This window comes from Amblyomma mixtum, chromosome 3 (genome assembly GCF_055824585.1).
Source record: "Amblyomma mixtum isolate Tamu chromosome 3, ASM5582458v1, whole genome shotgun sequence".
Taxonomy (NCBI): Eukaryota; Metazoa; Arthropoda; class Arachnida; order Ixodida; family Ixodidae; genus Amblyomma; species Amblyomma mixtum.
In genome coordinates, this window is record NC_143014.1 from 297,520,288 (window position 1) to 297,544,618 (window position 24,331).

At 50.7% G+C, this 24,331-nt stretch overlaps 1 protein-coding gene and 1 pseudogene across 1 annotated transcript; both read left to right on the plus strand.

Annotated features, from left to right (window-relative positions):
- The first annotated feature begins 813 nt into the window (after positions 1 to 813).
- LOC149355326 (uncharacterized) lies at positions 814 to 6,248 on the plus strand (annotated as a pseudogene).
- Positions 6,249 to 10,421: 4,173 nt separating this feature from the next.
- On the plus strand, positions 10,422 to 14,041 carry LOC149355327 (uncharacterized). The gene is made up of 4 exons (XM_089577618.1): positions 10,422 to 10,597; positions 10,820 to 10,909; positions 11,996 to 12,107; positions 13,971 to 14,041. The coding sequence occupies exons 1-4, from the start codon at positions 10,474 to 10,476 to the stop codon at positions 13,972 to 13,974; spliced, it is 330 nt and encodes a 109-aa protein (XP_089433744.1). The 5' UTR covers positions 10,422 to 10,473; the 3' UTR covers positions 13,975 to 14,041.
- The last annotated feature ends 10,290 nt before the right edge of the window (positions 14,042 to 24,331 follow it).

The following is a 24,331-nucleotide window of genomic DNA, read 5'->3' on the forward strand; positions in this document are numbered from 1 at the left end:
GGTTAACTGCGATCGGTAATATTTCCGCTTGTGGTGTACGTCCGCTGATTTTTGCAAAGCGCATTGTTTGAAATAAAGAAAATACGCTCAGCAAAGCGTAAGTCATACGCGGGCCACGAGCTTTTTTGTACACAATATTTTTTTCCGCTTTTTATTTTACAAAAAAAAACTGCATACCAGAAAAACATGTGCAGAAAAGATGTTTTATCCTAGATCGGGAGCCGTTCAGCACATGGACTGCGGTGAAAACGATAACCAATTAACGGAACGTTTTTATTACTTTCAGCCACGTTTTACCATGGGAGTGACGAAGTAGACGAAGCTTTTCCCTGAAGATATGCCTTGCCACGGGGAATTAAGGGAATATTTTCTCTGGAATAAGTCATCTGTCCTATTCTGGAGCCTTCACCGTATTCAAAAGGAAGAGCTCCTGCACTCTAAAAAAAAGGGTGTAAGAAGGGTGCATCTTCACGACTTATGCTATCTGAAGGCGCATGGACTAACGATGCACTTTGCAGAGTGCATCGTTACACCCGTGTGGAGGTGGTGGAGGCCGTTAGTCTCTTTCAGAAAACTTACCCCCTTTTTTACTCTTCAAACCAGCTGTGTTCCCGCTGCGCGAAGACGCTGTACAGCAAAGTATGCAGCCTTCACCGCCTCCCTGGAGACTCGCTCCGCGCCCACCGACCGGAGCAGACGTGCGCGGATGGGCTCCCACCCGACCCCGAAGGCTGCGAGTATCTCTCCACACCATCGCCTGCTGTGAGCCGGCTGCCTTGACCGCCTCCCTACCGACCCGACCGGTTCGGCGCGGAACCTGCTTGCCGGATCGACGGCGCCACGGTATGAGGGCCTTCCGCTCGCCTCCCGCGCCTCGTCTCCGTGCTTCGTGTTGGCGGTTCTCATCGAAATAATTTCCCGTGAGGCCACAGGACCACCAAATGGCCACTGGATCGTCGATGAGCGGTGCGACACCGCTATGCGGCACCTCCGCGAATGCATTCTCTCCAAACCCGTCCCACGACGACTCCGAAATGGATTCCCGTGACACTTCTACGCAGAACCAGGATCTTCTGTCCTCTTCGTCCGTGTTGAATGAGGGCTCACCTCTTGGCGGTGGCCCAGGCTGGGAGCACGCACTCATCAAGCGACGGGCAAAGAAGCTCCGCAGACAGGCCAGGCAAAATCAAAATCCATCCACTCCGGACTCTTCTGCCTCCGTGGGCGGAAACCCGCCGAACACGTCTGGACAATCATCGAACGCAATCCGTCAACCGGGAACTCGCCGTCCCAAGCTTCAACCACTACCGAAAAATGACATCAAAGTCGTCATTCGACCGACACGCGGACTACCACTCAAGGCCTATCCGGCTCGGGTCATTTCGGCAGCGCTCGTTCGTTCCTGCCGAGACCCGACCAAGGTAAAGGACAAATACATTCTCCGACCTCATGTCGGGTCCAACATCCTTGTAGTCAGCACCCCGCACGAAGAAACAGCGGCGGAGCTTTGCCAGATCACCCACCTCACCCTGGACGAGAGCCCCCACCCCGTGCGAGCGTACGTCCCTTTCCCAGCCACCACACTCCTAGGGGTTATTCACGGACTCGATCCCCGGGAGACACGCGACACCCTCATGGCGGCGGTGCGCATCAGAGACCATCGCATTGAGCTGTTAGACGTCAGAATCCTAGGCTCTTCGACGACAGCCCTTCTTACACTCGAAGGGCCCAAACGTCCCCGGTCCGTATACTACGACGGCTGCGAATACCCGTGCTTCACGTACAGGCCAGCCAGGCAATTCTGCCAGATTTGTATGCAACCCGGACACCGCCCGGACGTCTGCCCGACACCAAAGGTCAAAGTCTGCCGCCTGTGCGGGGCCCAGGACCCACCCCTAACACACCAATGCCAACCCAAGTGCGGACTGTGTGCCGGCCAGCACGAGACGGGAACCCGGGAGTGCCCGAAACGTCTAAAGCCAGCCAGAACACCGCGACCCGCCACTGACAAAGGCGACAAGAAGACGGCTCACCAGTCCCGTAAAGACATGGGACCCAAGATCTACTACAACAAATGGTTCTCATCGGACGACGAGGACACTACGGGTCGCAGCGAGAGCGGCAGCCGCTCACGGAGCCGCTCCAACTCCAGATCCCGGACGAAGACACCAGTCCCGCCCCCAGGTCTTCCGGCCGCGGACGGCGGAAAACCAGCTAAGAAGACGCCACCACAAGGCCAAAAGCAGGTGAGCTGCGCACAGAGAGTAAGGGACTTCCCGCTCCTTCAAACGACCCCCGTTTCCAACACCTGCAGGCTACCATTGCGTCCCAAAGCGCCAAGATAGCCGACCAAAACACAAAAATTAAGGCCCTAACGTCCAAATTAGAACAGGTCCTCCAACAAAATCAAGTACCCCTGCACCCACGCAAAGACGCAGAGCCACCCCTCGCAAAATCGACAGAACATGTAACCGTCCAAACGCTCCGCGACATTGAAGAACGGATAATGAACTCCCTGCAAGTCTCAATGTCCACGATTCTCCAAACACTAACGGAGAAAATAGAAACTATTCACCATACACTCGCGCAACACGAGGCTATTTTAAATCAGCATACAACTATAATTCATGCACTTCAAACCCAATACTGTAAACGAGCCACGTCGGACGAACACAGCCAGGGCCCCTCGCAATTACGCAGTCGCACCAGCTCAGTTAGCAGCGATGCGGGTCGCACCTCATTCCGAAACGCCCAAGATGGCTATGCAGCCTAAAAACAGCCAAAATGCAGAACACATAGAAATCTGGCAGTGGAACTGTAGAGGTTACAAGCGCAAAGCGGGTCTCCTGAAACAGTTCATTGCCACCACTCCAATCCGTCCAGATCTTATCTGCCTGCAGGAAGTGGGAGCCGATAAGGCCCCGACGCTGGCGGGATACTACACGATTAGTCAGCCCCTGATGCCATCGGTTGCGATCTTAGTGGCAAAATAGATAACTGTCGTGGAACACGCCCTACCGGTACCGGACGCTGAACACTTGACGGTCGAGGTTGTGCCCAACAAGTGTGACCGAGCAAGTACCTTTGTCATAAACATCTACAAGCCCCCCAAGCCTAGGAGAGGGGACTTCACAGATCTACTATTGGCTGTCTCTCACAAAGCGCAGCGTAATCAGCTCGTGATCGTGGGAGATTTCAACGCGCCCCACAGAGAGTGGGGGTATCGCGATAACACTGCAAGAGGTCAGTCTATAGTGAAAGCGATACGCACGATAGGACTGGAACTCCTAACTAATCCTGCCTTTCCGACACGAGAGGGAAACAGTGTGTCTAGAGACTCCTGTCCTGACCTAACCCTGGTCAAGAACGTAAGCCATTCGAAGTGGACCAACCTAACGGAAACATTGGGAAGCGACCACTGTATCCTAAGCACCTCCATCACTTCGTCCAAAATCCGGAGGAGCATTGGACCAGCCAGAATAACGGACTGGCCAAAATTTCGCAACTCGGAATTCCCCACGGGACATATCGAGTCTATTCAGGATTGGAGCACGGCGCTCCGCCAGGCTCACAACACCGCCACCGAAGTCGTACAGCGCACAAACGAGACACCTGAGATAGACAGGCATCTACTCAAGTTATGGGATCAGCGCGCGAAACTCGTTCGCCGTTGGAAGACCCAAAAGTTGAACCGACAACTTCGAACCCGTATAGTCGAGCTCACGGAAGAGGCACAAACGTATGCCACGCAACTCTCGCATCAGAACTGGCAACATTTCTGCGAGTCACTGCGAGGCTCTTTGGGCTCGTCTCGGACATGGGCAATTCTCAGAAACTTGATGGACCCAAGCAAGTCTAAGTGCGAGGCGACCCGTACACTCAAGCGGATTTCCCACCTGTTCCTGGGCGACGACGCAGCTCTTCTCGCAGCGCTACGCGATAGATACATAGGCACTGGGACTACAACACCTAACACGACTAGCTACCAGGGCACCCAAAATCGAGCTTTGGACGCCCCCATAACTACGGCAGAAGTATACGCTGCGGCGCGATCCTGCGTTCGTAATACGGCGGCAGGTGCGGACAAAATCACCAACGCCATAATACGCAACCTCAGCAAGGACCAAATTCAGGACCTAACTCAATACATTAACGAAGAGCTCTGGGAAAAGAATTTCATCCCTCAAGAGTGGAAACACTCCGAAATCATCGTCATTCCAAAGCCGGGAAAACTGCCCACACTTGAGGCGCTCCGCCCCATCTCGCTCACGTCGTGTCTGGGCAAGCTATACGAGAGGGTGATCCAAACTCGTCTGCAGAACTATATCGAAGACAGCAACCTCTTCCCTCCTTCCATGATAGGCTTCCGATCCGGGCTATCTACTCAAGACGCTTTCCTTCTAATCAAGGAGGAGGTACTGGCGCACGTTCCCAGCGGAGGGGAGCACCTTGTGATGGCCCTTGATCTCAAAGGTGCCTTCGACAACGTGTCTCACGATGCCATCCTCACAGAACTGAACAACCTAAATTGTGGGGAACGTGTCTTTCACTACGTCCAAAATTTCCTATCCAACAGAACAGCTACGATCGGCATAGGAGGCACACGCTCGGAACCCCAGGACATGCCGCACAAAGGCACGCCTCAGGGTTCGATCATCTCCCCTCTCGTTTTCAATATCGCCATGGTTGGAGTGGCTCGCAGCCTTCAAACCGTATCGAACATCGGATTTACACTGTACGCCGATGACATAACAATCTGGACTACCAAAGGCTCTCTGGCGGCCAAAGAAGAAACTCTGCAGAAAGCTGCCACCTGTGTCGAGAACGCAGCCGCCCAGTGCGGACTATGCTGTGCGCCGGAAAAGTCAGAGATCATCCGCATAGAAGGACGTAACTACAAGTATCCAGGAGACATTCAGGTCCTCCTACACGGCGTCCCCGTCCAGGAGACCCGTCAGATCCGCATCCTCGGCTTATGGCTCCAGAGTAATAGGAAATCCACCCACGCTATCAAGCTGTTATCCACCACAACACAGCAAGTCGCCAAAATGATCAGGAGGGTGGCACGCAACCGGACAGGCATGCGGGAGAAGGACACGCTGCGCCTCGTCCAAGCACTTGTGGTGAGCCGCATTTCCTACGGCCTACCGTACCTGCAATTAACTCGACAAGAACTCACCAAAGTCAATTCCATGTTGCGTACTGCATACAAACATGCGCTGGGCCTTCCTATCTACACTTCAAACGCCAAGCTAGAGGCCCTCGGCCTATGCAACTCGTTCGAGGAGATCCAGGAGGCTGTTCTCCTCTCGCAACGTGCACGCCTCCTTCGCACGGACACCGGTAGGCAGACTCTGGAGCGGGTGGGCTACCCGGCAGACGTCCAGATAATACAGAGCACGACCAACCTCCCAACAACATATCGCTCGCGGGTGCACGTCGCCCCGATTCCCAAAAACATGTCGAGCGAAGCCGGCTCGGGCAGACGCTCAGCCAGAATCGACTACTTGAAGCGGACGGCGGCACGCAGCCCCCACACGGTGTACGTCGACGCAGCAACACACAGCGAGGCCATGCGGGCGACGGCAGTTGCTGTGAACTCCTCCCACAACGAGGTTGTCAGCGCCTCTTTGAAACACACGACGATCATGGAAGCAGAAGTGGCAGCAATCCTACTGGCGATCCAGTACGGCGACGCCCGTAACCAGGGTGTGCACGTCATGACAGACTCCCAAGCAGCCTGTCGGCTCCTACTTGCAGGCAGAATACCTAAAAAGCTGTTGGGCATAGCATCAGATAACGTGGGTGCCTGGTCACGCGGGATTAGAGGGCAACGAGGTCGCGGACGCACTAGCTCGAGGACATACCAAACGAGCGGGCTCCAACCCCGACCCAAGCTCTCTTACCGAAGTTCCCGTCACCTACAACACGCGACTCCACTTTCTAAGATCACAACGACAGCACTTTCCCCCTCCGCAAAAAAAGCTTAACGCTCAAGAATCTCGGGACTGGAGGCAACCACAGACCGATACATTCCCCAATCTTCACAAATACAACATCATTTTCCCCGAGCGCTATAAAGGAGAATGCCCGTGGTGCGAAGACCGGCCCGATGCATACCACATTACATGGGGATGTAAGGGCCCGAAACCCCCGGACATCACAACACATAGAACGAAGGAGCAATGGGAGACCTCTCTGCTCAGCTCGGAGCTTGATCAGCAGCGCTCACTCGTTGCGCAGGCTAGAGCGGCAGCCAAGGCCAGTGGAGGCTTGAAATGAAGACACCACCCATTGTACATTTCTCCTCGAGCATTTTGTTTTGCTTGTCAATAAAGTTTTCTACTACTACTACACCGCCTCCCTTCCCTCTTGAAGATGGCCCTCTCTCGAAAGCGGGGTGGCGCGGTTATTTTGAGGACAATAGTTAAAAGCTACGCTGGCTCACGCTCCCCCACTGCATTGATCCTTTCATCCGCGCTGGCGAAACTGACCGCGCCTCCTCGCTTCTTCAAGGGACCAGAACCTATTTCTTCGAAGAACACGTACAGCGATCTTCTGCCCATCTCCGCCTGACATGGTCGGCAATAATGGCGGACGAGGCGGCTTGGCGGATGCACAGAACGTTACTGAAAAAAGGTGCATTGGCCGCGATAGGCCACGACAACCATCACGCCTGCAAACATGCTCTTGGTTGCTAACGGCCAAAATAATCACTAATATTCGGTGCATGTGCTCTCATACTCATGATTGGATATCATTTTAAAAAAGAAGTAAGTCAGCAAAGACAGACGGCATGATCGGTGCTGCTACTCATTTGACCAATCGCAGCTCTGAACGAAATCAACAGTTTAGCGTTTCAACACACCAGAGGCATGAAAATTATTGCGCTTATTAATTCGGCTTGTGGTTAAGCTTTTATTAAAGCGGTAATAAAAGCTTTAAAAGGAACAGTTTTGCTTCACAGCCAGCGTAAGCTCTATTAGTCAGCGCTGTTCTTCATTTTCTAATAGCGTACGATAAATACCAGGGCGGTTAATTCCCTCCGTACAATTTCGAATAACGTGCACTGCTTTTCGAATAACCCCTCGTTGTGGCACATGTTCCTGAGCAAATAACAGACGAATAACAGAAAGGGTTCAGGTTAACATGCATACAAGTTAATAAATGAAAATCAGACGAACGAGCGAGATTGTTGACGCAGTAATTTTATGTTAGCTGAAGATGCAATCTAACGCAAATCCCGAATAAATTGCACTCTCATATTTCTGCTCCATTTCAACAACAAAAAAGAGCCCTACTCGCTGATAAACGCGTGATCTTCACCACTAATACTGCAACGCTGAAAAACAAAAATGCAAGAAACTAGGGAAGGAATAATTCTCCATCTGAACTGAGTTGTGAACGTGGCCTGACCATTCCATATATATAGGTACTTTTTTGTTTAGAGTACTTTTACCAAGACACGAGCCAGGCCTCAGAGTCGCACTTTTGCTGGTCTATGAGATCACCAGCATTTGTACATCTGCTCGGAAACTCCTCAACGCAGCGTAAAAGACATTTCTACGTTTTCTTTCCAACAAGTGTACGGATCCTTTCTCTCGGCACAAGATAGCGAAGCCCATAGTAATCAGTTTTCGAGATAGCTGCATTTCCTGATCATGTTTTGGCGCGTACAAGTATTCCACATAGAAGCAGTTCAATTTCAGCTTATTTTAAATTGATGAACAGGGAGCGAGGCGACGAACGCGATTTAAGTCTATTCGAACTTCTCTTGCGTATGAAATTGTGCTGCACGCCTACAAGAGCAGAAATTAGCTTAAACTAAGTACGTAACTTTAAGCTTTTAGGTTGTTCCGCGCAGCTTTAATGCAGTCAAGTAGTACTGATAGTCAGAAATGAAGTTGACTGCCTCCAATTTTTTTTTTCGAACTTTAGCGCTATGGAAGCATCGAATTCCGCAACAAACCGGGTGCCAGAGGAAACAGTAATCAAGGCTCTTATATTGCGGCAGTGCATTGTGAATTCTTATGGAATGGTTCATGCGTCAGGAAATAACTCTTTCTTTTAGAGGCTAATGATAAGCACTAAACAGTACATTGCACTAGATAGACGCAGCCCGAAGACCCAAGCTCGAAAATAAATGAAACTACTCGTATAAACCGGCAGGTTTTCCTTCATCATCGTAAGTTGCTTTGGATGACTGAGACTTTTGTCTTGTACGCACAAATAAAACTGAGCTAAAGGACACATTGTATCGCACTGACGAGCCAATTTTTAACAAAAGCATAAATTCAGCAGTGGCAACTGCCTATATTGAATAAAATGAAAGCGCGTATAATAGACGGAATCGCCCGAATAACCAGTCGGTTGAAGCGTCTTAACGGATGCTTGCTGGCTTAGCGCTGGCAGTGCTCCATTTCTGCTCTGTTGACCAATTTTGAAAATATTTTGAGAACTTCGCGAACACTGGAACGATGAGAGGTGAGAACTGCTGCATCAGCAGTGGTCGACTGTCGTTTGAAGCCCTCTTTTGCGCCATCTTCCTCAAATGTTCAAATGTTGTGAATCCCCGTTGTTTGCCTGACGCTTCTGATCACTCGATGCGGCTTTATGAAATCCATATTTCTACAGCTATATCTATTTCGATTGAGTTAAACTATTTTTGAACAGAGCGGTTTTTTTGCTTTCTTCGGATTCTCCTCACACGTGCGGCCCCATAAGCACAAAAGAAAGTTGAAATTTCTCGCAGCAATATCACGCGGCAATATCATTATTTAAAACTGTTACTGTACCTGACATTGAATCAATAATGCTGCAGCATTTACATCGCTTTTTTAGCCGGTTCTATGAATGATTTAGAAGTACAGGAAGGGCAGTTCATTGATATATATTTCGCAGTGCCTCCTGTACGCGGTAGTAAATGAGAGCTGACGAGAACTTCCGAATGATGCTCGTACCTTTAAGCTGCAGATGCTCTGAAAACTATTCTGTTGCATACGCCACAGATTTACGGCAGCATCTACGTAATTCATACTGCGTAATAGCTGGCTTCAAAGGGATGCTGCAAGGACTGACAAGACGAGTCTCGCCGCGCTCGTTGTCTCCGATAACGAAGAGTTGTGCGCACGCCGAAAGCGTGAAAAAATCCGTGCCACAAGGGCAGAGAGGCGCATGCAAAAATAATAAGCTACCAGCACATTGCAAGGACCAAAGGTTGTCGCCCCGCACGCGGGCGGCTTGACCTTGGGACACTACTGGGAATGCAGACGTTCTTTCAGTCAGCGGAGAAAAGGAAAAGAGGGGAAGCGCGGGGTCCGGCGGAACGAAAGAAAGGCACGAAGCATGGAGGAAGGAAAACCTCCTCTGCAATTCCTCTATGGCGCGAAGCAAGCTTTGGAAGCGATGGCTGGCGATGGGTTGTAGCATGGAGGAAGGAAAACTAAGGAGAGGCCCTTCGTATTCCCAATGCATTGGTGAGAATGTGGCGGAAGTGACGTCAAAATTTAGGCTTAAAAAGTCGGGCCACTAAAGAAAACTCGGGCCACTAGCAACGGCATACGGCGTCGTTAGCGTCGTTGTTGCTAGGGGCCCGAGTGTTTCTCGGTGGTGGTGGACGGGCTTTCGGCACGGTGTGTTCGGCCTTGCGTGTTAAAGTCTACATGCCTGGCGTCGTGACGTTACGCACGCATCTAAGATTGCTTTTAAATGCAGCAAATAACCGCTCATTTGATATTTTGTTCGTCAAACTTGGTGTCGTTACGCGGAGCGATCGATGCATTGAAATGAATCTCGCGAAAAGGTGGCACTCCGGAACCGCACTTCGACACGCGAAGAAGCGTTGATTGTTTTGATCAGCGAACTTTCGCACCTCACCAAACAGCACAGAGACATGAAGCCGCTCTCGGCGATGCTGAGCTGCTTTTCGAAGGGCACACGCGTAGCCCGAGGAGGATGGTGAGCTGAGCAATGTCGTCTTTCTTCGCCTGGCGTCGGAAAAGGTTCACCGCGCCTGAGCGCCGGTCTGTGTCTAGGCGCGTGTTTGCGGGGAGGGAGGTGTAGGAGTGTAGCGGCGAGCGGCGTGGTTTTTTGATAGCTTTCTTTTACGAAGCGCTTGCGAGCCGCGCGCGATCCCCGCCCCGTAGCACGGTGGAGAAAGAAGATAGTGAGGAGAGCCGAGCCAACTTCCGGTTGCGGGGCGGCTTCACAAAAAGTGACGTCAGGGCCTCTCCTTAGTTCTTTCCTTCCTCCATGGGTTGTAGTTTCTCCTGGTTTCTCCCTCCTCTCTCTTCAGGTCACGTGCCTGTCTATTTGGATTGGCCGCTCGCCTAGAGTCGAAGACGAAGCCGCTGTTTACCGCGCCTGGTGCCGTGCGTGTAAGTCGCGACGCGTATTCCTCTTTTTATCTTGTAGTACGGGCCTGTGTGCGTTTAGGTTCTGTTCAGCGATTACTTCATCGTGCAAGCTTCATCGATGTGTGACGCTGCAGTGGGCGACATCTTCGCGAAAGAGTCAACGTCTGAAAGAAACAGCGCACGCCAGATCGTCACGGCGCCCTCATCGTACGGATTCTTTGCGCCCAATTTCAACCGTACAAGTAAGTGACATTTTCGTTTGGTCATACGGGTTGTTTCCTGCCATCAAGTTATGGTGTGTTCAGTACAGATTTTTTATTATGGATTGTGTGCGCGAGCCGCTGCTTGTTGCTATTTCTTGTTTTGAGCCGGTCGCGTGCGGCCGGAGGGAGCCTATCGTGTACAACACACGATCGCTGCGGCGCAATCTGCAGGCGTCTTTCTCATGCTTTCTTTCGCTGCAGGCTCTGATCCTTCGTCTGCCGTGCGAAAGAACATTGCCGGTCGTCTCTTCAACGCCAAGTATTTGTCCCTGCTTACGACCATTCAGTACGGTAAGTCCAAACCGCAGTCTCCGTTCAGAAAGGGGCGAGTAAATTAGTGTGCGCGCTTCTGTGGCACGTACTGCGCGCAGTGCTCACATCTACTGCAGCACTGTATGTGATTCTTATTAGACAATAATCCCTTTATAATTTTAGCGTTGCAAGGCAACTCCTTCTGCCAGGCCGCTTTTTTTTTGCGAATGGACGGCGTCAATTTTTTTGTCTTTATTACGGAGTAGCAAGCAAACGATAAAACAGTAAACGTGAAATTTATTTATTGATAGGCAAGAAATTAGCAGCTCATTTGTGCTCTGCCCTTCCTGGCATGCGGCCGTTTTCGCTTACACCTTGCAATATTTTTGCTAACCCAGAATGTGACTTATCATGCCGGCAGTTTTACTGCATTCGAATGGCAAGATGCGCTTGCTAATGCTGTTAAGTTGATATGTAACTGGCTCTTCACTCAGGCTGAGAACTAATAGAGAAAAGCGAACTTGTTTAGTTCTTTTTACTAGTGAAAAGGTCGGCGCTAGTTGGTGGCCAAACATTAGTTCACAAAAGCATACAGTCTATGTCACCTCTGTTTGTGCTCTTGTATTCTCTTGTGAAAGAGTGAGACGTTAGGTTTGATGTCGCTGTAAGAGGTTGAATAGAAGAATACGCTAGTCGATAAGCTTTTCTGTTTAGAACAATAAGGATTTTGGTTGCACTGCGGTAATCTGTCGACGAAAAAAAAAATTCTGTAATGAATACTGTCAATCTCTTAAGCAGTAACAGTATAGTTCTTTCTTTTTTCTGCAGTGGCTGTTAGAAAATATGTTAGTTATGTTAGGCACTTAGTGACAATTCACTGGTAATAGGCCATTGTGCTGTAGAAGTTTGTCTAGGCTTATTGTGCCAGTGCACTGTGTCAATTATGCCTGTTATAAATATGTGGCAAGTGCTGTAATGTATAAAATTTGGAATAAAAAGTTGTTTCTCGTTTTCAAACTATTCCTGTCGTTTTTTGAGCATGTGTGCTGCCATTACGTGGTTTAATGAACATATAAGTTATCACTAACCATTATACTAACGCTATAAATGACGCCTCTATTGCAGTGCACCTGGAAGAAGGAGGGATGCAAAGGTGCACAACCATTGTCACTCCTAGCACCGAAGTTCAGCCTGGATTCTTCAAAACCGTACAAGTGGCCGGGACTAGATGTGTGTGGTATGTATTTTTTTTATGTAATTGGGACATTGTTGCAAGTTCATCATCACTTGATGTCCATCCGTGCCATGTTGCGCAGCTGCAGCTATTCTATTACAGAGATTTTAGAGCTTTTCAATGTTTTCGAGGACTTAGTTCTGAAAGAATTTCTGAATAATGGTTTGAATAATTGTGACCACTTTTTATGGCTTGAAGTACAAATACAGTTTTTTTTCTGCAAAAGTAGGCTGGACTTCAGCAAAGATTTCATATTGAATTAGTTTGAGAGGCGCTGCCTACAATCCATGTTGCTGGCGTCAGAAAAAAATGACACACAGTCATGGTAATGCTTGGCAGGGTGGCATGCTACCAAGATAATATGACTAGCACCGTTTATGCATGTGAAGCTTAATGTGATATGCAGCTATGTGAGGCTGTTAATCTTCTTTGCACTGTTCACACTTTATTTTTCAGTAGGAAGGTGCTGTTCACTGATGTGAAGAATTTCCAATAACTCACATGAATCCACATTAGCTTTATTTCACATCGGAGTGAACTTAAAATTTAATTAAGCTCCCGTGCCCTGCATGTGACAGCAGATATGGAAGGCAACTGTTTTAATATTCGTTCTTGCATGCTGTCAGTCAGTGTTTACAATTTCATTATGCTAAGCATCTGAAAAGATGTGTAAAGGTAACATTCTATTGTGCCAACAAAATGTAATTCATGAGAACTACTGCTGCTGCATATGCTGCAAGCATTGGATGAAGCAGCACTGTCTAAATAAAAAGACGAGATTTGTAATTTCCTCAAGCAAAAATAGTGCCTTAGAAGGAGACTGTTCTATGCTGCTTGTGTAGTTAATGTAGTCTGTCAGTGAAGGCCAGTCCATAACCAAAGCTTTTTGCACAGGCATAATGTAGAGGTGTAGTATGAAACAGGCTATGAACGTGAATAAAAAGTATCTTTATTATAATGTGGTCCAAATAATTTTTTTGGTATGACGTTACCTCAGGCATGGAGACAACTCTTTAGATGTGTAAGTTGCCCTTGCTATTATTTCACGTTTAGCCGAAAGTTTTTCCTTGTTTTCCAGGAGTGGTACACTAAGATTTATAGTGCATAGCCTTTGTGCATAGGCCTTTCACCAGGTATTTAAACTGTATCGAAAGGCTGTGACAATGGAATGCACCCAGAAATGCCATCACAGGCACAAGCTTCCTGCTGTTTGCTAATCGGAAATGAATTCACAGGTAATATATGCAGGGAAAATTACAGTTGGAAGTATCACTCATTGATGCTCAGATAATCACCTACACTTCTCTTTTAGGAAGAAATTTCACTGTATGGGCAACAAAACATATAATGGCATCAGAGACCAGAGACATGTTGTTAGCAAGGGCTGCATGAAACCTTAACCTCTCTAGATACGGAGAAATAAAAACACGAGAATGGAGGGAAGGGTGTGTTAAACGGCATTTCGTTTTATCACCTTTTAGTAGCTTCCATTTCATGCACATGTTATTCTCTTTCTTGATATGACCCTCTTAGTCTGGCATCCGGGATGCCTACAGCCTGACCGTGCAGCTGGGCACAATATTCTGGATTTTTCCTGAGAAGCCAGTGTGCTTGTGATAATGTCAGCATATGTGAGGGATTAAGTAGCTGCCATTTAGGACATGTTTTGTTTTTCCTGCATATCTTTTCTGATTTTGGTTCTCATTAATAAACAGTATCCTGCACTTGTGGCATTGTTTTCATGCATCTCCCTTTATCCCTGCCTTTTGTGTGGTTTACACTTTTAGACGTGAATTAACTAAGCCCATGGTCACATCGTCTGACCTTTGTGGTTGCAAAATTCATTATGTTTTCTTCTCTGTGCAGGTGAAATACATGGTACATACTGCCTCCACCTGTATGAAGAAGACTGCCAGGGTCATTGCTGTAATATGGGGTAGCATGTGACAAAATAAATATGACGGTATGTTTCTTTCTCCGATTCGTTTATGAAATTTTTGTGTACATTCTGGAATAGTACCTGCACCTGAACACACAATGACACAGACCATCTCACCTGAAAGATTCGTCGAAACATTTTGACACTGCCTGCACTTCCAGAAAGACTCGGGCTTCTACCATATGGGTCAACTTTAGTTCTGCATTCAGTGCGCAAGTTTACGCTACAGAAGGGTAATAATGCTCTCGTGTGGACAGTATAAATACACCACCGAGTAGTGCATAGATACCCTTTGCAGTAGGGCATTACTTTGTACAACTAGAAGGGTAACTTTATCCATTATGTAAGGGTATAAGCTTGCACCACAGGGGTGAAAACTTTGCTCTGTTTATGTCGGTATAAGTTCAGCATTTGATAAAGTAACTTTGCGCTTCTATACATAGCATAAATTTACCTGCTAAAGGTGCAAACTTGCACCTTGCATGCTAGGATATGTTTATACTTTCCTCAGGCTAACATTTACCCCTTTTAGAAAGGCGTAATGTTATACCTAACTGGTTTAAAGTTACTCTTCTTATGTCAGTGCAAGTTTAGGCTATTAGGGCGTAACATTACTCTATGTGCGACAGCATAAATACTTAGTCTCCAAGAAACAGCGTAACCTTACCCCCAAAAAGGTGTCAGCTCAGCGACAAGTGTTTTACCCCCAAAAAGACTAAGATCACACCTTTTTTTCTTAGAGTGTGGGTTAGTGTGGAGTTATCGATCCTCGCGTGATAGTATCTATCGTAGCAAGTGCGCGTGTACTCTTGTGATGCTCGGCGCATGCGTGATGTACTCAGTGTCTGTGTATATACTTGTCAGGTTGCAATAAACGAGGCTTTTTCCTTTGGGCGTGGGCCTGGGGGCCACGCACTAGTCTTCATCGATGTGTCGTCCTGCGAAACACCACATGGTGTCAGAAGTGGTTGTCCAGGTTATACGGGACCCACGGCAGACGTAAGGTTACCGCCTGTGGCCGGCCGCCAGCAGCATCGTATGCGAGCCGGATAACAGCCCAGAAAATGCCGGAAGAAACGAAGGTTTCGTTTCAGCCTTTTTTGGTGCAGCCGCCAGCGAGCTTCAACTTCGACAAGACGACCGAGTGGCCGGGGTGGATACAAGATTTCGATGACTACCGATTCGCCTCAGGACTTAATGAGCGAACTCAAGAGGCTCAGGTGCGTACGCTGCTGTACACGATGGGACGACAGGCACGCAACATTTTTAAGACTTTCAACTTGTCTGAGGAAGACTCGAAGAAATAAGACGTGGTGAAGACACAGTTCGACACCCATTTTGTCGCCACAAGGAACTTAGTCTACGATAGTCCGTGCTTCCATCGCCGCCACCAAGAACCAGGCGAGTCTGTAGATCAGTATGTTACAGAGTTATATACGCTGGCCGATAGATGCGACTACGGGGAGATGAAAGAGCGGATGATTCTCGACCGGTTTGTAGTTGGACTACGGGACGCAAAGTTGTAGGAAGCTCTTCAAATGGATGCGACGTTGACTCTAAAACGTGCTCTCACCAAGGCACGCCTGAAAGAAGCTGTGCAGCGACAGCAGCAGGATCTTCGGAGCGTTGTGGACCGCGAAGAGCATGAATATCTGAGGAGAGCTGAAGTCGACACTGTTCAGAGGCGGACATCGAATCAGGGAGGTCCGGATCACCAGACATGTGCCGCTTGCGGTAGGGGCCCTCATTCGAGGTCTCGTGCTCTGCCAGAGGAGCACTGTGCTACCTGTGCCAGCGCCGGGGACATTTCGCAGCTGTCTGCTCACGGACACACAGGACCACGGAACCCGAAGCTTGGCCTTCAGAGGTAGGCATGCGCAGTGGTCGGGGTGAGCAACTGAACATGAACTGTGTGACATTTTCCGTGGGAGATTTGGCTGTGTCATCTGGAAAGGCTCGCTTTGTTCAGGTTGCTATTGATGGTGCAGTTGTCTCGGCGAAAGTTGACACGGGCGCCGAGGTAAATGTTGTCCCAAGGTCGTTTCCAGCGCTGCCGAAGGCACTACAGCCTACTGATGTTATTCTGATGGGACCAGGCGGTGACAGGTTGAACTTGAAGGGAAAGTTTACTGCCGACATTCTGTGGAAGCGTGCTTCGGTTAGACAGGATGTGTTCGGTGTCGATTCGGTGAGCAAGGCGATTCTTGGCTTACCCGCAATAGAAGCCCTGGGAATAGTTAAATTTGTGGACGAAGCATCAGTTCATCAGGTAGTGTAGACGCGATTTGGTTCCTTGTTCCGCGGTCTGGGGACCATGAAAGGCGAATACTGTATTCGTCTTAAACAAGATGCCATGCCCTATGCCATTCACACTGCTCGTCGCATACCCATCCCGTTGCGAGACGGCGTAAAACAAGAGCTGGAAGAGATGGAAAAGAATGGGGTCATTGGCAAAATTCAAGGGCCTCCGGAGTGGTGTGCTGGCATAGTGCCCGTCTTGAAGCCGTCAGGACAAGTGCGAATATGCGTTGACCTTACTCAACTGAAAAAATCGGTGCAACGCGAACGGTTTGTGCTTCCCACTGTTGATGAGACACTCGGGTTGCTCAGCGGTGCCGTCAAGTTTTCCAAACTCGACGCAAACTCGGGTTTCCATCAAGTGAGGTTAGCAAAGGAATGTCAGCCGCTCACAACCTTCATTACTCCGTTTGGCCGTTATTGCTTTGAGCGGCTACCCTTTGGCATAACTTCGGCTCCGGAGTATTTCCAAAACCAAATGTGCAAGATTCTTGAGGGAATTCCGGGCGTCGTGAACTTAATGGACGATGTCCTTGTCTTTGGCTCTACTCAGAAGGAACACGACGAACGGTTGTTTCGCACCTTGGAACGCTTGGCCGAAAACTGTGTTACCTTAAACAAAGAAAAGTGCCAGTTCAGTGTAAAAGAGCTTTGTTTTCTTAGGTGCCGCGTGAGCCAAGATGGCATACGCCCGGATCCAGCGAAGGTTTGCGCAATTGCAGATCTAAAGCCGCCATCGAACGTTCCAGATATGCGCAGATTTTTAGGTCTTGCTAATCATTGTTCACGATTCATTCCAGACTTGGATGAGCAAACGACGCCTTTGCGTCAACTGCTGCAAAAGAACACTGAGTGGGTCTGGGCAGCGCCTCAGCAGCGCCTCAGCTGCAACTTTTGATAGCGTGAAGAGTGCTATCTGCTCAGATAGGTGTATGGCTAAGTTTGATGCACAACGTCCAACGATTATTTCTGAAGATGCTTCGTCGTACGGCCTAGGAGCAGTTTTACTGCAAGTACAACCGAACAAAGAAAAGCGGCCAGTTGTTTCCGTCTCAAGGTCATTGACACCAACTGAGATGCGCTATGAGCAAATTGAAAAGGAGACTTTAGCTATAACATGGGCCGCGGAACGTCTCGAAAGCTATGTGCGTGGACTGCACATTACTGTAGAAACAGACCACAAACCGTTGGTTCTTTGCTGGGAAAGACTCCACTTGATCTGGTTCCGCCTCGAATTCAAAGGTTCAGAATGCGGCTAATGCGGTTCAGCTTTGAGGTGCAGTATGTCACGGGCAAAAATCTCGAAATAGCTGATGCACTCTCCAGAGCACCAGCGGTCGGCCAAAAGACGAAGAACTTTCTTTCGGTCCATAAAGTGAATTGTTACGTTGCCGGCGTGTTATCTGAGTCGAGCGAGTCGCAGCACTTCGGGCTAGTAGCCGAAGAACAGGCGAAGGACGAGACTTGTCGTACGTTGTGTCGCTACGTCCGTGAGGGGTGGCCTAGTCTACCTTTGTTATCGGCCGTTTTGAGGCCCTATTTACAGGATCACGCCGTTTTGACCGTATGTAAAGGTGTCCTCATGCACGGCACTCCCATTGTGCCACACTGCCTTAGATGCAGAATGTTAAAACTGCTTCATGAGGGCCACCAGGGTGTTGTAAGGTGAGAGCAAGGGCAAGGGAGTCCGTGTGGTGGCCAGGTTTAAGCGCTCAGCTTGCGGTATTCATTGCCGACTGCCGCACGTGTTCCCAATTTCGCTTCCAGACGTGCGGGCCAATGATCCCGACCGAGACACCTCTTCGGCCATGGCAAAGGGTTGCCGCGGATATCTGCCATGTGAGAGGCTGTAACTACTTGGTCATAGTTGCTTACTTTTCTCGATTTCCAGAATTGTGTCCGCTGACCTCTCTTAACAGCGCAGAAGTTATTTATCATCTCAAGAAGGTGTTTTCTACCCACGGTATACCGGGAGCGCTGGTAACCGATAACGGTGCTCAATTTTTCAGCCAGGAGTTCAGCCAGTTCGCGAACTGTTATGGATTCAAACGTCCCACGCGTAGCTCTAGGTACCCGCAGGCAACTGGGGAGGTAGAAAGAATGGTAAAAACTGTGGAAGAGCTGTTGCTAAAATCTGGTGACCTACATTTGGCTTTGTTAGCATACAGGGACACGCCGGGACCCCTAGAAACAACGCCAGCAGAGCTGCTCATGGGGCGGCGCCTTCGCACTGCCTTGCCTCTCCACCTAAAGAAGCTGGCACCCAAGACCCCCAATCTCAAAGAAGCACGGGAAAAAGACGCAGCTTTCAGGGAGACTCAGCGGCAAAATTATGATCGCCGGCATGCTGCCCGACATATGTTCCCGTTGGTGCCAGGTGATTCTGTTCGGGTCAAGGACTACAGGCGGGAAGGTGTGGTGCTTCAGCGCGCAAAGCGGCCACGCTCGTATATTGTGGTTTTGGAATGCGGGGCCAGATTGAACGAAACCGGCGAGCGCTAATCAAGCAGGCGCCAAACAGAGGCTCGGATTCAGAGGACGGGGAGTATGAATTTCTGTCTAGCATAGACGGTACCGAGGAGAACGGAAACTCTGTTTCTATTGCACTAACTGTCCCAGACGGTCCCGAGGAGAACGGAACGGAAGCTCTCCGAAGTGATCCGTTGCAGCCGCCGCCGGAAACCTCTTCGCCTACGGTACAGGGTGAACATGTCACACGCTTTGGTCGACAAGTAAGAAAGCCGGAGCGGTACGGTATTTGTGGATGCCACTCATGGAACCATTGAATCGTTGTTGTATATTGTTTCGCAAGTTGCTGCTTTAGTTTTCTCAAAGGGAAAGGGAAGATGTGGCGTTATCGATCCTCGTGTGATAGTATCTATCGTAGCTAGCGCATGTGTACTCTTGTGATGCTCGGCGCATGCGTGACCTACTCAGTGTCTGTATATATACTTGTCAGGTTGCAATAAACGAGGCTTTTTCCTTTGGGCGTGGGCCTGAGGGCCACGCACTAGTCTTCATCGATGTGTCGTCCTGCGAAACACCGCAGTTAGAGCCTATTGGATGAGGCGGCGGTTCGTTGCTGTGGACTTGGCTTACAAAGTGTGCTCCACTTTCTACGTAAGCTCCGAAGGAGAGGCATCCAAACCATCGGACCGTACATGAAACAATGGGCAGCGCGCACGTTCATTCGTGACATAGAACACGTTAAAAAAGGAGCACACACTATGTGCTGGCTACGTCTTCCTTTCCCATGTAGCCACAGCGCCCTTTCGCGATAGTGCTGTCAAAAGAGAAACTAAGTTAATGCTGAATAGAAGGCTGGCGCTTGTTACAAAGCGTTGGCTATACGTATTGGATTCTACAACATTTACAGATTTTTATTTTAAATGCTGCGAGAGATATGTCGATGAGGTCTGCTCAGCGGGATTGTATAGCAAGGCGGCGATTATACACGTTGTGGGTTTCTGAGTGGACACAGGCCACCAACCACCGCGGGTTCCGGCTTCGCGCGAGCCAAGGGCCCCGATCAGCCGTCACCACACACACCCTGGGACACCACTGTGGCGCACTCAACCTCCGTTGGGAGGAGAGCGATTCGCCGCAAAGAAATAGGCCTCCAAGTTCACCAAGGAGACGTTTATTCACGACGTCCTCCAGCTGATACTCACACACTCAATAGTCACCCCGTTCCGGGGGCGCGCGAGGAGCAAGGCTCCGCTGCGCGCACGAAGCGACTCGAGTAATGCTCGCCGCTAGCACGCCGCTGCAGGAGAATGTCCCCGCGGCAGTGCTCTGATCTCTCTCTCGTATCGACCGTTGGGCCGGTTGCGAGAAAGAGTGGGCAGTCAACGCAAGGTACGCCTGTCGGAGGTCGCTGGACCCCGCTGGACAGGCTCGAGCCGCTGCAGGTCAGAGGACACGTGCGGGCGAGCTCGAGTAAGCACTGGTCCGAACGGCAAAGGCCGGCACGGCCAAACAGTAGCGTACGCACCTGACGCTGTCTCGGAGGGATCTCTCTCTGGGCCCCGCTCGGACGGTCGCGCGGTGCGCGGCCGCCCAGCGGGTCCCGAAATCCCGCCAAAAGGCACCAGTGGCAAAGGCCGTTGGGGAGCCGGGGCGGAGCTGTGGCCAAATGACATTGATTAGTCACCTAGCCGCCTCTCCACCGCCTGAGGCGGGAGCAAGGGAAATAGGCGAAACAACGAAGGAAGCCGGCAGAACTGCGCAAAGGCAACGGCGGAAAGCCAGGATTCCCGCATCCCCCTCTCCTTAAACGCCGTCCTACCCCTCGGCAAAGCATGCGCTCAAAATAAAGAAATCAATACACAAAAAATTAGCTACACTTCAGTTCCAAAATAAAGAAATGAACACACAAAAAAAACTAGCTACACTTCAGTTCCCGCCATAAAAACTAAACACACAAACAAAGGAAAACAAGGCAAACAAAACTTGCGTACGATTCAAGAACACTAAACAGCATGCCGATTATACACACGGTACACAAGGAGATGTGAATACAACTGTACAGCTATGTGACAGGTGGATGCCAGCCTCAAAGTTCGATGGCGCTGCCCAATGGGCCTGTCGGCGACTCACCGCTCGCAGACTTCAAGTTGAACGGGTTGAGAGGGCCGACGACTGATGGTCGTCTTCTTTCCGTTGGTGACGACGGGGCCGCGGCAGAGCACTAACCTCGCGCTCTCGGGCACGACGTCCCGTTCGGGCACAAAACAGTTACTGCACCCCCTTCACGCCGGCTGAAACGGGCGCGGACGTTCGGCAGCGTCCTGAGGTGTAAGCTTGGCAAAAGCGGGTCCTTCTCATCCCCGCGCTCCCGCATAAGCACAACGGCACAACTCACAGGCGTCGCCTCGGCTCATGGTTACGCGCGCACACAGCTACAAACACAAACACACCGGCACGGGCGCAGACGTCGGTCGGCGACAATGATCCGCTCATCAGAACCGTCCAGAGGCGCCGCGGCGAGGGTCAAAGGGTGCACATTCCGCACCCCCCCCCCCCCCATCGCCCCAAACATCCCCTCCACACCGGCCGCACAAAACACGCGCCGCGAGGCACGACTCCTTAACGAGCCAACCACCCACAGTCGGGCCGGAAATTAGAAAATGCGCGCCGTACAAATGACACCCATCTTTTGCCTCTATAGAAGATAAGAGCAAGCACGAGCGGGCTGTAGTTTGCCTATGTACAAGTCTGGTAAAAAAAAAAAAACTGAACGCCAACACAAACGCATGTTACCTATGTACATCTCGGTACGTTAGAACGAAAACAGACGAACAAGCGGGAAACGAAAGTGGCTAGAAACTGACTCAAGCAAACAAATAAATAAACTGATAAACACACAAGGTTGCAACTGAACATGCTGCAAAAACAAAAAAAATAACACACTGTGCTTCAAATGGGTAGGGCCTGACGAGAAAGCTCGCCAGCTAGATGAGGCTGCGTGCATTCGGTTGCGGAAAAGTCCGCCGTCCGGCATCAATCACACCGGTGACCGTCGCCTCAGATTGTACCGGTGCTCCGTACGCTTGCGTTCCGCAGCACCAGTTGTGCCTTTGCGCTTGCCTTTGATACCAATGGGTACCGGCGCGAGCTCGTCAGACCGTGACGCGTAGGCCTTCAGGTCTGCGATGTGGGCACGGCTGGTTTTCCTCGTAAGGGGATCCTACAGCAGGTACGCGAGCGGCGACCAGACTCTGACCACTCGGTACGGACCAAGCCACTTAGGAGCGAGCGAGGCTGAGAACCCCTTGCTCGCATCACTAAGGACGTGGTTGCGCTTCAGGACAACATCACCCACCTGAAAAGTCAGGCGGCGGTGCTTGCGGTCATATTGAGCCTTCTGTTGGGCTCTGGCTGCCGCCAAATTCTGCCTTGCTCTGTTGAGAGCCCGACCATGCCGGTCCCGAAGCGCCGACGCATAAGCTGAGCAGTCTGCCCGCGTCTGCTCATCCCCGAGCTGGCTCTGCATGACGTTTGACATCGGAGTCGCCAGCTCGCTCCCGAAATTGAGGAAGGCGGGAGAGAAACCAGATGAGCGATTCTCAGCTGTTCGAATGGCGAACGCGAACTCACACAAATGGTCTGCCCAATCCTTTTGACACTCGGCAATGGCCGCAAGCATTGGCTTGAGCGTTCGGTTGATTCGCTCGGTCAAATTGGACTGGGGGTGGTAGGCTGAAGTGGTGTAGTGCTCGATTTCGAGGGAACGGCACGTGTTACCGAACACCCGAGCGGTGAAATAGGACGCATTGTCCGTGATCAGTCTTTCCGGAAAGCCGAACCGACAGAACACTTCCTGGAGTTTATCCAGCACCGCTCGTGCTGACACTTTCCGAAGGGGGTACAACTCAACCCATTTGGAAAAGTGGTGAGCGACTACCATCAGGTAAATGAACCCCTGCTTGCTCCTGGGGAAAGGCCCCATCAAATCGCAGGTGGCCATCTGCCACGGACGCACACTGTCAATTGGTTTCATCATTCCAGGCGGCTTGCCGCCCCGTGACTTCACCGCTTGACAGACATGGCAGGAACGGCAATAGCGGAAAATGTCACGCTTCATGCCGGGCCACGTCACCGACTGACTCAGTTTTGCAAAAACTTTGGAGCCACTCAGATGACCGGCCAGTGGTTCGTCATGAGAGAATCTCAACAGTGCGCCTCTCAGACTTTTGGGGATAACCACCTTGAACGGGTCGATGGACTCGTCATCGGTGGCTATGTACTTCAGCACGAGCCCGTCATTGTCCAGCAAATATGAATCCCCGGGGTTCGCCGCGACACACGCTGGCTTCTGGCCCCCTGCGCCCGCTACAATACCAGTAGCGTCACGGCGCTCCGTCTCCCTGAGACCGTCGCTCACCTTGCGACAAAAGGGGTCATTTTGCTGGGCTTTCAGTAGCTCTTTACGGCTGAAAACGATTCCAGTCATCCCAGAGGGGAGCCTGGTCTCGTCCCCACTCAGGTTTGCAGCCAAAATTTCCGTTCGCGTCGGCACTTCCGAGGCGCTCACGAGGAGCTTTGCCTCTCGTCCGCTTTGCGAAGCGCTACTTGCCTGGTTAGCGGAATGGGTTAACCCGTTTGCGGGCTCTCCCTCCTTGCCGCCCGGCGGCTCGTCCGCTGTTTCGCCCCCTCCGCTTACAGGCGTCAAGGCGCCGCTTTCGAGTGGGGCACGGGATAGCGCGTCAGCTACCACGTTTGTGCTCCCCTTTCGATACTGCACCGAATCGTAATGCTGTATCAGGAGAGCCCAGCGCGCCAGCCGACCCGCCGGCTCGCGGAACCGCATGAGCCAACTGAGCGCACTGTGGTCTGTCTACACCACGAATTGCGTTCCATCAAGGTAGACGTCGAATTTGCGCAGTGTAAACACGATGGCGAGGCACTCCTTCTCGGTCACGGAATAATTCCTCTCCGAGGGCAGCAAGAAGCGGCTGGCAAAGGCCAGCGGTTGCAGCACGCCATCGAATTCCTGTAGGAGAACTGCTCCTAAACCCAGATCGCTCGCGTCAGTCTTAACTACGAACTGTCTGGTCAGGTGGGGTAGCCTGAGCTGCGCTGTCTCGGCAATGGCACTAGACAGGAGGCGAATGGATCGCTCTTGCTCGGGCCCTCATCGCCACGCGGCAGTCTTTCCCAAGAGCTTGTTCAAGGGTGCCTGCACGCGGGCACAGGACGGGATGAACGACCGATAAAAATTGGCCATTCCCAGAAAACGGCGGAGGCCACGTACGTCCATGGGCGCGGGAAATTCGAGTATTGCTCGAAGTTTCTCCGCATCAGGCTCAATGGAGCCCTCGCCCAGCGTGAACCCTAGTAACTGAACCCGGGTCCGCGCTATTTGGGCTTTCGCAGGATTCAAAGTCATCCCAGCAGCCCGTACCCTCTCGAGTACGTCGGCAATGTGGCCAAAGTGCTCATCGAAGGTTCGTGAATTTAATCACGATATCATCCAGGTAGCACATGG